The 14939-nt window shown below is 33.9% G+C and overlaps 3 protein-coding genes and 1 long non-coding RNA gene across 9 annotated transcripts; 3 read left to right on the top strand and 1 right to left on the bottom strand.

Moving 5' to 3' along the window:
• Positions 1-3725: 3725 nt before the first annotated feature.
• On the top strand, positions 3726-9417 carry LOC145592477 (uncharacterized). 6 transcript variants are annotated; one of them, XM_081648942.1, is made up of 12 exons: positions 3726-3862; positions 4833-4885; positions 4999-5074; positions 7218-7308; positions 7411-7478; positions 7584-7635; positions 7730-7776; positions 7875-7998; positions 8087-8161; positions 8256-8372; positions 8486-8535; positions 8650-8784. In XM_081648942.1, the coding sequence occupies exons 4-11, from the start codon at positions 7235-7237 to the stop codon at positions 8517-8519; spliced, it is 591 nt and encodes a 196-aa protein (XP_081505068.1). In that variant the 5' UTR covers positions 3726-3862; positions 4833-4885; positions 4999-5074; positions 7218-7234; the 3' UTR covers positions 8520-8535; positions 8650-8784. The 6 variants fall into 6 exon arrangements, with proteins under 6 accessions (XP_081505068.1, XP_081505069.1, XP_081505066.1 ...); XM_081648943.1 differs by lacking the exons at positions 8486-8535; positions 8650-8784 and adding an exon at positions 9271-9417; XM_081648940.1 differs by lacking the exon at positions 8486-8535 and having other exon boundaries at positions 7235-7308; positions 8650-8870.
• Positions 9418-9461: 44 nt separating this feature from the next.
• LOC145592268 (uncharacterized) lies at positions 9462-10335 on the top strand. The gene is made up of 2 exons (XM_081648716.1): positions 9462-9531; positions 9623-10335. The coding sequence occupies exons 1-2, from the start codon at positions 9462-9464 to the stop codon at positions 10333-10335; spliced, it is 783 nt and encodes a 260-aa protein (XP_081504842.1).
• Positions 10336-11464: 1129 nt separating this feature from the next.
• Positions 11465-12641, bottom strand: LOC145591307 (uncharacterized). Its single transcript, XR_014102289.1, has 3 exons — positions 12578-12641; positions 12349-12456; positions 11465-11584 (listed from the first exon to the last, which is right to left on the bottom strand). It is a non-coding gene; the product is annotated as an uncharacterized LOC145591307 (long non-coding RNA).
• A 496-nt stretch (positions 12642-13137) lies between these two features.
• On the top strand, positions 13138-14939 carry LOC145592267 (uncharacterized). Its single transcript, XM_081648715.1, has 2 exons — positions 13138-13147; positions 14269-14939. Exons 1-2 carry the CDS (start codon positions 13138-13140, stop codon positions 14937-14939), a joined length of 681 nt encoding a protein of 226 aa, XP_081504841.1.

Below are 14939 nucleotides of genomic sequence, written 5' to 3'. Positions count from 1 at the left end.
TCTGATTGGCTAGGATTTTTTTTTCAATTTTCTTTTATAAGAATTGATTTTTAATTAAAAAAAATAATTTTAAAAAAAAATCTCTCTCCTCTCCTCCCCTCCCCTCCCAGTAGGGATGAAAATCCGACTCTGACAAATGTACGACTTTGACTGATTATCGAACTCCAACTTCGATAGATCGTGGATTTAGGTGGGTCATGGTGGCATTGGGTGTGGGTAGTAAGGCCCAAATAGCCCAATTTCTCAAAGTATATTGAATAACGAAAAAAAACTCGGAGGTCGGAGGTCGGATATTAAAGTCGAAGTCGGAGTCGGAGTCGGATTTTGCCTCCGACTTCCCGTAGGGTTGGAGTCGGATTTAGCATAATCCGCTCCGAATTCGACCCGTTGCCATCCCTACCTCCCAGTCAGCCCACCGCCCATAACACCACCAAAGCCTAACCCCTTTAAACTTTCCACTCCCCTAACCACCCTTGCCGCCCCTTCCCTTCTCCCCAGCCACCGCTCAACCATCCGTGGCACCGAAAATCGCACCTCGTAACCACCCTAAAACCCACCCCCGAAACCATCTCCGCAACCACCGCCTCGACCATTGCCACGCCCTTAAAATCCCCTCACCCATTCCACATACCCCGAAACTGACCTTATAGCCACCCCTTAACCATCCAACCTCCTTGAAACTACCTCGAAGTCCCCTCACTTATCCCATGTACCTCGAAATAAGCCCACGAACCAACCTAAACCTTGAAGTGCGGTTTGCCGATATTTACAATGGTGGGACTGGCTTTTCGCCATCAGCGGCAGATTGGGTGGTTGGGGCTGAGTTTGATTCACGACAGCGGTAGGGTACGAATTGGTATCACTGACCGTGGAAGAGTGTTGGGGCTGGGCTCATGACAGGGGTGGTGATTTTCTTTTAATTAATCATTTTTTTTAAAATTGTAAAAAAAAGGATGAAATAAAAAATCCAACCTTTGCCATTTCTTCCCAAAAAAGTCCAACCTTTATTTATTCCAGTAAAAATTCAACCTTTATACCCCCTTCGTTAACAAATCCATTTGACCTTTAACCTGTTAAACATGATAAATTTTTTTTTTTTTAATTCTCTCACTTTCCTTCTTACTCCTCTTCTTTCTCTCTCCTCTCTCCTCAAAAATTGAAACCTCCACCGCCACAACCACCTCTGCCAACACTTACCCCACCCTACCCAAACTCAAAAACTAAAACTCTGCGGCAGAGGGGTTTTCAGGATGGCTGAGTGGGGAATTCGGGGATGCTGGTGGTCGAGGTGGTTAATTGAATTGGATGGGGTTCCTTTGTGGTGGGGTTTATCGGGTTGGTTGGGACTTGAATTTGGTGGGGTTCGAACGGTCGGCTAGTTAGGGTGGGGTTCGAATGGTCGACTAGATAGGGTGGGGTTGTAGGTAGTTTTGGGGCAAGGGTGATGGTTTCCAGTAGGCTAGGGAGGAAATGGGGAGGAGCTATGGTGGTGGGTGGATTTTTTTTATTTTCGCCGGGCGTGATAGTTGGTGGCTGGGCGGTTTGGAGTTGGTGGTTGTGCGGTTTGTGGGGCTGCAAAGTGGATGTGGATTGGTGATTGGTGGGAACACTGCTGCTGCTACGTGAGGTTGGAGTTGGAGGGTAATGCGGTTTGAGTTCTGGTGGGCGGTGGGGATGGGGTGGTCAGGGAAGGAACGTGGGGCTAGGTTTTCAGATTTTTTTTTTCTTTAATTATTTTTTTTAATAATTAAAAAAATAATTGACCTATTAATAGCTGACACATAGCATATCACTTGCAAAAACTAGTCATCAACAGGTAATGGATCTGTAGCTGAGGGGGGTATAAAGGTTGGCTTTTTACTAGAATAAATAAATTAAAAGTTGAATTTTTTTAGAAAAATGGCAAAGGTTGGATTTTTTATTTCAACTTTTCCTTATAACCAACTAACCTATCACATTATTACACTTGTCACATTAACCTGTTCAATAGGTTGTCAACCGGTAGCATTCTATTTTTGGCAGATGGTTATCAAAGGTCGTTTTATTACGGAATAATCAAAATGTTGTTTGTATATATTATATTAAATGAACATTTATCGTGATGCATAAAATTAAACTCTCAAATCTCACAAAAATAACGCCTTTGTATATATTATACTAAATTAAAATTTAATATTCAATCATAATAATAAAAATTAATATCAAGTAACACTATTTTTTGAATACTATAAAGTTCACACATATATAAACACTATACATTATGTAAAATTTTTGTTTAATTAAACAACAAAACCAATTAATTATTGAAGAAAAATTACAAAGAAAATAAAGTACGGGAAATTATATGTACACGATAAAAATAAATCACTTTAATCGCTGATTATGCTAGTTTATAATTAAGTTACATACTTAAACTCACCTCTGATCAACTTTAAAAGAACGTTTCTTTGTGTAGGATTGAAATTAGATGGCTTTATATAGGATTGAAATAATGTTGAATTTAAGGTGGTAATAAAGTTTTATCATTAGATATGATAAATGATAAAAAAAATGATATTTTTTTTTACTTTTCAAAGATTTTTCTATTTTGTATCTTATCCAAAATTGATATTTTTTTATTGAACGTAGTTTTTTTTTATTAGTTAATTTTTATATACTTTTTTTAATTATAATCACTTCTCATATTTCATTATTTTCTTTATCTAATCCTTTTTTTTTTTATATTTATCAATTGAATGTCAATTTCATTTTTTTATGTTTGACATTATTTTTTATTAAATATATGATATATATTTTATTAAAACCAATTTTCATATGTAATCATTTTTTTTTTCAATCTAATCCAAAATTGAACAATATTTTAATTTTAATTATATTGAATGTGGTTTTCATAATTTTCAATTTAATAGTTACTTTTACAAAAAAATAAAAAATGTACATAGTGACATGGAAATTCTATCTTTGTATATTTCTTATGTCTTAATATCTTACATTTTTTATTCTATTTAAATTTTTTGACATAAATTTCACGCAAAAGTTTAGAAAAAGTAAATTTTTTTCTTGCATTATAAGTTTTAAATTTGTTTATGAAAAGATCATCTCATTCATTTGATATTTAGATAAAAACTATTAATATCAAAAGATAATATTTATTTTTTTTAAAAAAAAAAATTAAATCCTAATATCAAAATATAATTTTTATTTTTTTAAAATAATTTAAATCCTAAAATCTAAAGATATTTTTTCTTAAAAAATGGATAATTATTAGTTTTTTAAATAATTTAATTTATTGTTTGTTTCAATTTTTTTTTTTATTTTTGATGGATTGTAGTTTATCCATATATGTTCTGTCAAGATGCAAGATCCATTTATCTTTTTTTTATAACTTTAAAATATCCTTATTTTAAAAATTTACAATAGATCTACATTAATGTGTGAAAACAATCCAATTAGTGAATTCATTTTATGTTGTGAAAAAAGTGAAACAGGTAAGGGTAGGAAAAGATATATCTAAAACCCTTTTATAAAAGATGAGAACAATTGCTACTGTGCTTATAAACAGTACCACGCCTTTTATTGTGCTTATAAACAGTAACTCTCAAACACTGTTGAAAATGAATAGTGGAATTCCTCTTATGTCCTTAGTTGGCTTTTATTTTTTGGGCTTTAATTCTATTTGCTTTTTTTTTGTGGGCTGTTACTATGGGTTTGTTTGTTGTGGACTACTTAAATTCAATCTTCTTTGTGTATACAGAGATATATCCTCGCCCAATTGTTCTTCCCTGTTGTTCATTTTTTTTTTATTAGATAAAAATTATTGGTCTCTGGTTTGTGAAGGTCGATCTACGGAGTGAAACATGAGGTTAGTTATATGTATGGGTTTGATTTAATGTAGATAGTATAAGGGATATATACAAGTATATATATTGCTAATTGATAATATACTGAATTCGTTTTAATTACAGACAATTAAATTCCATACTTAACAATTGAATTCGAATTTTGCATGCAAGTATATTATAATTAATTATTGATTAATTAATCATCAATGTCATAACAGGTGCTGTATTCTTTGGGACGATTCATTACTTAATTAATCATTAATTGTTAATTAATTTCTCAGTTTTATTAAATGTGTTGCTCTTTTGGAGAATTTGTCTTGAGTTAACTAATTAATTTTGTTACTTATGCTGGAATTTGGGATAAATCATTATCATTAATTTATTAACTATTCAGTACTCATTAATTAATAAATAAATTAATAAATTAATTTAATTAAGGGTTTTGGGTTTGGATTGTTGGGAGAAATTATCTATTAATTAAACAATGTAATTAAAGGTGCTGGATTTTTGAGAGGTCTAGAGATATTATTATAATCATATATTATATTGGAGGTTATTGTTCTCGGGTTTTAATAAGTTTAGGAACAAAGATGTTGTGTGGTAATTAATGGAGTAGTATTAAATTGGAAAGTAATGTTGTTCTTTTGGGTTTTGGAATTGATATTTGAGATCTTTAAATTCATTTATTTGTTTAATTTTATTATGCTTTATTTATGATTGCTACTGAATAGTTGGTGGTCATGGATTTTTTAATATTTCTAGGTAATTAAATGTTGTGGCCAGTTTCGCAATTTTAAAGAAGTTTAAATGAAAAAAAAAGGGTTGTACTTGGGATTACTTGCGGTGTAAGGTGTAGAGTGATGTGAATTGTGATAGTGTAATTTTTTGTTTACTTTTTTTATCTAAAAATAGTACTACTATATAATGGAACATCAGGGAAAAAAATAATTGGGTCTTCTCATATCTCTTTCTCTATATATATGTATGCAGAGAATATGGGTGCTTAGTTTTGTCAAGTAGTGAAGCCTCTTGTGATTTCTTTGGTAAGTTCAGTGCCCTTCTGTGTTAAATATTAGAAAGTATTTAATGTTGAAAATTGGTTCTGATTAATTTTAGTTTGTAATGGAGTAAATTGATTGTTTAAAGTGGCCTGCAGGTCTAGAGATTTTGAGAGCCAGGTGCGGGTTGAGTTTATATTCAAGTAGCCTTTTCTGCTTGTATTATTGCAGCTGGTAAGTCTAAAGGGTATATATGTATTGTTTGTTTAGATTATATATGGATAATGTTGCTCATTGGTGTAAGATGTGTGTGTAGCTCTGTATATGGATGTTGGATTGTGCCTTACATTGTAGTACTTATTTATATGGTGTTGGACATTAGTCAACTAAATGAAAAAGATAAGCATAGTGCGTACAGTATATTCTTTTACTGTTTACTTGGTTGCTCCTTATGGTGTAAGTTGGTTTTACATTTGTCTGTCATGTGTATTGATTAGTTTGTTTGAGTATATAACGGTCTGTTTGCTTTAATTAGAATGAAGCTTCGTATGCTAGGATATCTTTTAGCCTAATTTTATTTAGGTATCATATGGCATTTATGAGGTGACCTTATGTGTATATATAGGTAAAATTAAAGTAGGTGTCCTTTTGGGAATACATTGCATATATTCATATGGTTTATATCACTGGAAGTTTAGGTGTTAGCACATAGCTACAGTATATGTCTTTAGTGGCTAATTAGCTGATTGTTTTTGTGTAGGCTGAGGTTCTTTTCCCCTTCTTAGCATCTCGCCTACCGAACTTTTTATGCATCCGGTTACTAATTTTAAAAGCATTCCATTTACTCGATTCCTAAGACTTTAATAGTTCTTACTTTTGTCCAGCTTGTGTTTTAATTATTCTCTTTAAGTTTTATTATCTATTAATCTGCATACTGATTTGAAACGAATGGTAGGAGTTTATGTGGGAAAATATTGGATATATGTATCGTTCCTATTGGTTTTGTGTCGTAAGCTTTTCTGAAATATAGTAATGTCACCATTTCAGGTTATGGCATAATCTTCTGCTGAAAAAATATGTATTCCTTTTTGCTCGTAGTTGATTCAGATCACTGACTGTCTTGATTTCCCTAAACCCACTTATTATGTGGATGATGCGGTTAAGTGTAAGACATGCGTTTATATAAGGACGGAGGGTGAACGTGGTATATTTTGGTTTAATAGTGGGGAGGCGGCCACTATTGATAAATCTAAGGAAACTGCAGCCCAGAGAGCAATCAATTTTTTAATTAAGAAGTATGGTGTTTGTGTTTGTCATTTTACTATGGATAGGATGCGTATGTATGAAAAATGTGAGAAGTTGTATAGGTTGAAACGGAACTCTATGGAGTCTGGTGATAAGATGAAGTGTTGTGGTAACAAGTACGTTGGTACAGTGGTACATGTTGCGCTTGACTATGTGGGATTCTTGCCTAGGGTTATTAGGAAGACTGGAGTGCTGGTCACAGGTATAGAAACAGTGTATTCTGCTGGTCAGGGGTATTTGTCTTGGCTTATAGTGACATGCACTCATACTAGGAATGAAATGGAATGTTTTTTTTAGTGAATTGTGTCCAGATAGTAATAAGTCCAAACAGATGGTTGCAAAGAGAGCTATATATTATCTCATACACCAATATAATCTAGATGTAGTGGATGCAAATTATGGGGCCGCAAATTTAAAGGGTGTCCTGTGCTCTCTAGAGAGGGAAAGTTGTTTAGCATTAGAAGAACGACATAAAGGCCAAAAGGATAATGCTAGGCTTATGCCTTTTTTAATTGCAGAGGGTCCAGCAACGCCGCCTAGGGAGGGTAGTCAAGATGCTGTTACTGTTCCTGCTCCAAGTACTCCTTCTAATTTAGTGTCTAAGCGACCAATTGGGACACCATGCACTCCTGATGTTGGCACAAGCACTCCAGCTGTCACTGCAAAACGAGTTAGATTTGCATAGTTGTAGGCTTTTCTTCCTGTAAACAACACTTAAAGATTAAGTGGTTATGTATGCATTAGAATTAGTGTAATCTGTAGGATGCAAACGATTTGAAGCAGTGCTTGTACTGTTAATTAGGTGTTTGTTACTTGATGTAATTGGATGTAGTGATCATACTTTTGTTATGTAATATAAATATTGTCGTTTTGCTATTATCTATGGATGTTGGCTTTGTTATTCTCATTATAATCCCTTTTTTGATTATAAGTCTTTTGCTTTAAGTGTATGTTTGCTCATTATAGTTTGGATATACTATGCTGTTTGTGCTATAATTCGGTTGTGTGATTCACGATGGCACAACTGGTGAATTAATCTTTTAGTATTCTATGATATTGTTTGATTTGATAGTACTTGATTTGAACAAGATGTCAAGATCATTACCAAGTACAAGTAGGCGCAGACGTGGAATAGAGGCTATGTCTCAATCTGCAGTTCTGAGGTTATATTTGCTGTTCAGTTTTGATATCATTTATTATTATTATGGTCACTATTGTGTATGTATGAAGTGATGAGAAATATTGCTATTGATGATTGTGGACAGAAGTGGAAGCGGTAGGAATGCTGGAATGCCTAGACAATTGCGTGCTGAACGCCTGGCTAATAACACTGGTAGTATTAAGCTCTATTAATTAATTCTGAAATAGGTAGTGATCAAATAATTGCAGACTTTGAATGTGACATGCTATTGAACTTATATGTATGATGTATTTATAGCACCACCTGAAATTCAGATGGAAGTACCAGTCAGAAGGAGGAGTGCTTCAAGGTCTGTATAGGTGTATTATACTTTATTTGTGGAAGTGTAGAGGTCCTTGTATAATGATTGTAGATTCCTTATGAAATGTGGATTATAAGTGTAGGACTAGGATGCATAGTCAATTGGAGCATCAATCTCTGAACAATATTGGTAATGGTGTGTTTGATGTTCAATATTTGATATGTAGGAATACATAGTGACTATTGGTAATAGGGTAGTGCTTAATATATTAAGTTTGCTTGCTGCAGAAGGATCAGAGGCATCTCTTGAATTGCCTTTGTTACCTAATCCAACTGTAATGTTACAGCATGGAGAACGAAAGAGCAGACGCAGGAGAGTGATTGAAGCAATGTCTGACTTACAACCTATGATGTAATCTTATTGTGAAACATGTTTAGCTTAAATGTGTGTATATGTGTATCTGTTGGTTATATTTATATATTAACTTCTTTGGAAACAGACCCAGAATATCTATGGAACAGACGAGCACGTGGAGGAGAACAGTTGAATCAGTATCTAACTCAGAATCTTTGAGGTAATCTTGACATTAAGCTTGCTCAGCCTAAATGTGTATAAATGTATATCTGTCAGTTATATACATATGTATATTTACATATTGTCATCTCTAGACACAGCCCCATAATGCCTGAGGAACAACGAACCCATCAAATCAAAAGCAACATAAGAGAACGGAAGAGTGCACGTAGGAGAACAATTGACGCAATGTGTGACTCAGAACCTGTGAGGTAATCTTGTCACTAATCATTCTAGACAAACTATGTGTATATGTATATCTATCAGTTATATATCTGTATATATACATATATATATATTTACATATTATCTCCTTTAAAAATAGATCTATAATACCTAAGGAACGACGGACCCGTTAGACTAAAAGCAATATAGGTATTAATTGATTTACCTTTACTAATTTACATAAATGTAATTCTTCATTATGTCATGGCATTACAAATACGAGCATAAATTTACAAAAAACTTAAGAGATAATGTTTGATGCAGCTGTACCAGCAGCAACTATTGGTTTGGAATTTCCTGGTTGTCCTATTCAGCTGCCCACTCCATATTATTGTGAAAAATGCAATGCAAAGAAATTTGCATTTGAGGGCTTACACTTTTGTTGTGGTAATGGTGAAATTGAATTAGCCATAAATGAATACCCTGTTGAACTACAAAGACTTTTTACAAGTGACGATGAAGATGCTATGCATTTTAAGAAATATGCTCGATTATACAATAACTTATTTGCCTTTAGTTCATTAGGTGGTAAGTTTGATGTTGGGAGTTATAAGGGAATTTTTGTCTTTAAGGTGCATGGACAGATGTATCATAATGTCCCAGATTTAATTCCAGACAATGGGAATGCAAGATATTTGCAGCTGTATTTTTATGATGGATTGCAAGAATCTACTAAATGTACAGAGAGTTTCCCAGAAGTAAGGGAGGTTATTGTTGCTATATTGATGAATGTTAGTAGAGCTAATCCATATGCAAGGTTTTTTAGATCTTTACGAGAGATCTCTATTGATGAAACCACAACTATAGTGCTGAACAAAAATACTATACCAGATCAACGAGTATATAATGCTCCATCTACTGATGAAGTTGCTGGTATTTGGCCAGACAGTGCATCTTCTAGCCAGAGCAATAGTCCTCATGTTATTGTTCGAGGAAAGTCATCTGAGCCACATCAAATTCAACATTATTATGGGTGCTACGATCCGTTGCAATATCCACTTCTATTTCCAACAGGCGAGTGTGGATGGACTCAAGGACTTAAGAAAAAAACATGGGGTGGGAGTCAACAAGTAGCCATGGAAGTGGATCCAGTGATGTCTTGTGTTGTTCACACTACAGAGGAGCTACTTGCAGAGGAAGGATCTCGTAAGTTTATTGATTTTATATGTATATAGTTTATTGATTATATTGTCAGAGTATTGAGCTATATTTGAGTTCTTTTACTTCTATAATGTAGGCTCTGCAAGGAAAAATACAAAGGCGGATAAATATGTGTCAGCAAGAGAGTATTATGCCTATAAGTTACAGATTAGGCCAAATAATTTGCTTCTTCGGGCTGGGAGGTGTTTTCAACAATATATTGTTGATATGTATGTTAAAATAGAAAATACCCGACTTGACTTCTTCCGCAACAACCAGGATAGTATAAGAGCTGATTTATACCAAGGTGTGCTTGATTCTCTGGATTGTGGTGAAACTATAGCAGCAAATGTTGGTCGCAGAGTAATCTTACCTCCTACGTATATTGGTGGGCCACGAGATATGAAGAGACGATATTACAATGCCATGGCTTTGGTCCAAAAGTTTGGAAATCCAAATCTTTTTGTAACAATGACATGTAATGCTAATTGGCCAGAGATCAAAAATGAATTGTGTGGTCGGGAACAAGCACAAGATCGTCCTGATTTAGTGGCGCGGATTTTCCATGCTAAATTAATTGCTTTAAAGAAACAGATCAAGCAAGAAAAATGTTTCGGTGAGGTTGCTGCTATGATATATGTAGTTGAATTTCAGAAACGTGGTCTTCCACATGCTCACTTCTTAATAGTTTTGAAACTAGAATTCAAGATGAAATGTATTGAAGATTATGATAAGTTTGTATGTGCAGAAATTCCTCCTATCACTTCTCCTGTTTTACGAAAGATCGTACTTTGGGCTTCAAATACTTGAGACAACTACACTAACCACTACTCCATCACGACTTCCTTATACATACACTATTTTTGGGGTTTTAAGCCTATGAGGGCCCTGAGCGGTCACGCATGTTGCACTCTCCAAGCCCCGACCCTGGATGTATATCTTCTTAAGTTTATTAATGAATGATTCTAAACTCATATATATCTTTTTAATTATGATTGTTCGGGAGAAAACATAATTGTAAATTATTGTTGGTTTTTTGCAAGAAGAGTTAGGAAAGGATAATGGAAATAGAAGGGAGAGGATTTATAAGCGTGAAAAAGGAAGGGGTAGGGGTTAACATGAAGCTTCCTGTTAGAGCTCTCGCAGCGGAAATGTGGCTTCTACTAGATAATATGAAACCGATACCTCACAAAGATAAATAATATTCTGGGATAAACAAATAACCACTATAAAGGTAATAATAAATATAAGAAAATATACTTTCTTATAGCTAATAAACCTGTTACGTGAAATAAAATGATTACATTATATTTCTGCATTATGATTCTACACATTTATAATGAATACAAAGCTAATTAAACAATGGTTCACATTGTTTCTCTAACAATCACTAATATTGTTTCCTCTAATTAGAAATAACTAAACAAAGATAAACATCCCTATTATCCTCCTTATATTGCTCTCATCCTATACTTTCTTTAACTTTCTCACACTTCCCACTATCCCAGAATTTATAGAATTAATCAGGATACTAAGGATGCCCGTAAGAAAGTTTGATAACAATATATAGCAGTGCAAATCCATTAACTAAACTCTAGTGTCTTCCTTGTTTAAAAGTCGCTATTTTCAATTGGTTCTTATTTACTTCCAATTCTTTGTCCTCCTATAAAGAAAATTAAAGCAACAGATGAGGTTATGTGTTTTGATTTAGTAATTTAAATCAATATGCAGAAAGAGTGAAATACAGTTTCAAATTCTATCTGTCCAGAACTTTGTTTGGAGAATCATGAACAGTAGAATAGTAGATGACCAAATAAAGGCTCAAGTACACTGGAAGAAACAAAAAATATCAAACTAGGGGAATTTTTTTTTGTCACATTCAGACTCCAGTAGGTTAACAAGAACAAAGATTGGCTTTCAATAGTCAAACAATTTAGCAATTTAGCACCAAAAATAGATATCTTACCCGAGTCTCTAAAGATTTACCGTCCTTGAAACCAGCTTTTCCAGTCCCAGCTAAGGTAGTGACTCGTTTATTTGATGGATTTAGCCTCTTGATCTGAATATGAGAAGCCAAACTTTAGTTCTGTAACTCTATTAAATAACTATATTATTAAAACTTAATTTGAAGTCTCCTGTTGTCAGGAGACTGATTGGAAATGGAAATATAAGAAACGTCACTTAAAATTAAAAAGCCTGAACTTCATTCAGAAGCAACAGCTACCATTTTTCAGAAAACTGATTGCAGGCTAAAGAACAATACTAGAGATATTGTAACAAATTCTACAGATCTGGAACTATTCCCTTTGTCCCATATAGTTTTCGGTGTGTTTTATCACCTTTAAATAAAAATTTAGATGTCATTTCATTTAATGAGAAAGAGTGATGGGTCAACTGAAACTGAAACGGATGAATTTGGGAAAGAAGGAGTAGTCAAGAGACTCAGGACTAAAATGATGACAAAAAGACTTGAAAACAACAGGCATGCAGCTGAAATGGCTAGGCAATATAAAGATTTGACTCCTGGTCCTCTAAGATGTATCCTGATTCTTGAATCATAGTATATTTCCTCTGAATATTTAGGTAAATACATGATCAGAATAGAAGAAGAAAAGCTTGTGCACTAACATGCTGCAACCGTTACACATAACTTATCAGAGACTTGTCGACAAAGCTAATAATTGTACAAGTGGATTGTGGTGATCTGGTAATGTGTATACCGTCATTAAGTCAGCTAAGGATGAATGTTTCTTTGCCACAGAGGGGGGGGGGGGGGGGGGGGGGGGGGGGGGAAAGCGCTTTGTTCCAGTCAGTCTTAGTTACCTTGTGGTTATAAGAATCTGCAATATAAACTAAGCCATCTTGTCCGAAACAGACACCTAATGGATGTTGAAGAAGTACTTCAGCACCTATTCCGTCATGGTCACCAAACTGAAATAGTAGTATAGCATTTTTAAATCTTATATTTTCATGCATAAAAGTGATAAAACATACCAGACATCAAGGATGCAAAAGATTATACATAGTATTTATATAGAGGAAAGACGCTTACCTTGAACAAATTGTCAGAGAAAATAGGATCACCACTAACCAGCAATCTTGATCCTTCTGTCTTGAGATCAAGAGCTCTAAAAGAGCTACTCTCACTCTCCGCAATGTACACCTCTTTCATATCTAAATTTGTATAAAAATACTAACGTAGTGAGCTTTTTATAGTTATTGTGAAAATAAAACATTCAATTGTAAGAAATTTATGGACCTAAATACAATAATAATGTATGTGGACTATACGGTGATGATTGTATTTATACGCTGTGATGTAGTATAGCCTAAAATTCAAGTGATTCATTTAAGTAATTATTATTATTTGGCTTGTTACATCTTTTATAGAGTATGGGTTTAATTAGCTTTATGTGTAAAGACCGTTGGACCTTTTCTAATGCATGATGGGTGGATTAGGGAAAGGGGGTCTATATACAAATAGACATATAGGGTTATGGTCCCTAACAGTACATACAATAGACTCTCAGTTATATCCCATCAATAGAGAGAAACTCTAGAGTGTGTACCTAATAGAAGACGCATAATCAAGGAGAGGTTCGATCAATTGACATGGAATCAGGTACGCTTCCGCAATTATGTTTTACCGATTAATTTGATATGAAGATCAAGTATATTGTAGGAATTAATCCTAACAAGTGGTATCATGAGCCTCCTTCATATTGGATTAGTCGGTTAATTTCATCCCGTTAGTTTTGGTTTAATCAATCGTTTGATTGGATATGAATTATCATGAAACTATTGAGTCTTGATATTAATTAATTTATGTGGCCGTTATTCCATGTATTTTGTTGAAACGAAGTACTGTATGTGTTAATGGAGTATTTTCGTTTCGGCTAATTCGTTGTATATGAATGTTAATTTTGGATTTGATCGTATTACTGTCATATGGTTAATCGAGGGTGAAAGTTGTTTAATTATTTTTGCGATCTTCGGTTTTTTCGGCTATGTTGTCTCATATGCTTATTGATTTTATTTTATGCTGTTAACTTTCTTTTTATCATGGCAACATGATTTGATTATTTACGAAGTACTATATACTAATGCTTCCATGATTCATTATTGATTTATATTGTAAAATCATATTGTATTCTTGAATTGGATGCTATATATACTGCAGTTTCTTAATCTGATCGTTAAGCATGTATTAATCAAGAGTAATATAAACGCATGATTAATATGTACATGTATTAGGGATTAAATCAGATTTTTTTTATATTTGACAATTGGGTAAAACTAATATTGTGTCTCATATTTTGGGTTTATTAATTGAAACAATATGTTATCCAAGTAACCTCTTTTGTGTAGGTTAATTTATTTGAAATACTGAGATGTGTGTGTTTGATTTTCATGCGATTAATGGTCGTCCCAAAGGAAGGCTATTATTTGGCCGGAAATTAAACATGCTTGTGGTAATATATATGTAACAATTATAAGGTTTTCCATGTGAATGTTGAGTCGGTCCAAAGAAAGGCTTAATGTTTGACAGGATTTCATTGTTAATATTTGATTACTACACCAAGAGGACCACTTACAAGTTAATTTTTCTGTCCAAAGACTAAAAAATTAATGTTGTGCTAGGTCACTTGTGATGGGATATGTTGTCAATATTTTAATCTGATTATTAAAGTTGAATTTTGGAATTAATTGTGAGCCTGTTTTGTTTGTTTGTGTTCTTTTCAGTGAATAATTCTGCTAATGTGATATCTGCCAACATTAATACTATATCCATGCTTGATGGGGCAAACTTTAAGAGTTGGAAAGAGAACGTTATGATCGTTCTTGGTTGCATGGATCTAGACCTTGCTCTTCGGGTTGAGCGTCCTGCTGCTCTTACGGATTCTAGTTCCTCTATTGAAAAGGGGAATATGGAGAAGTGGGAACGCTCAAATCGCATGAGTCTTATGATCATGGAACATGCAATTCTGGAATCATTCAGGGGCACTATGTCCGAAGAGGATAATGCCCAATCGTTCCTTACAGAACTTGAAAGGCGTTTTGCTAAAAACGAAAAAGTAGAAATAAGCACTCTCTTGAGTAGTCTTGTTTCCCAAAAGTATAAAGGAACAGGGAACATAAGGGAGTACATTATGGAAATGTCTCATATTGCTTCAAAATTAAAGGCACTAAAGTTAGAGCTGTCTGATGACTTGCTCGTGCATTTGGTTTTGATATCTCTTCCTAAACAGTTCAGTCAGTTTAAGGTCAGTTATAATTGTCAAAAGGAGAAATGGACTCTAAATGAGCTCATTTCTCATTGTGTTCAAGAGGAAGAGAGATTGAAGCAAGAAAAGACAGAAAGTGCTCACTTGGCATCTTCCTCTAAGGATGGCAAGAAAAAGGAAGAAGGGTAA

Source organism: Chenopodium album, chromosome 18, assembly GCF_948465745.1.
Source record: "Chenopodium album chromosome 18, dcCheAlbu1.1, whole genome shotgun sequence".
NCBI classification, from domain to species: Eukaryota; Viridiplantae; Streptophyta; class Magnoliopsida; order Caryophyllales; family Amaranthaceae; genus Chenopodium; species Chenopodium album.
This window is presented reverse-complemented; position numbering and strand designations above follow the sequence as displayed.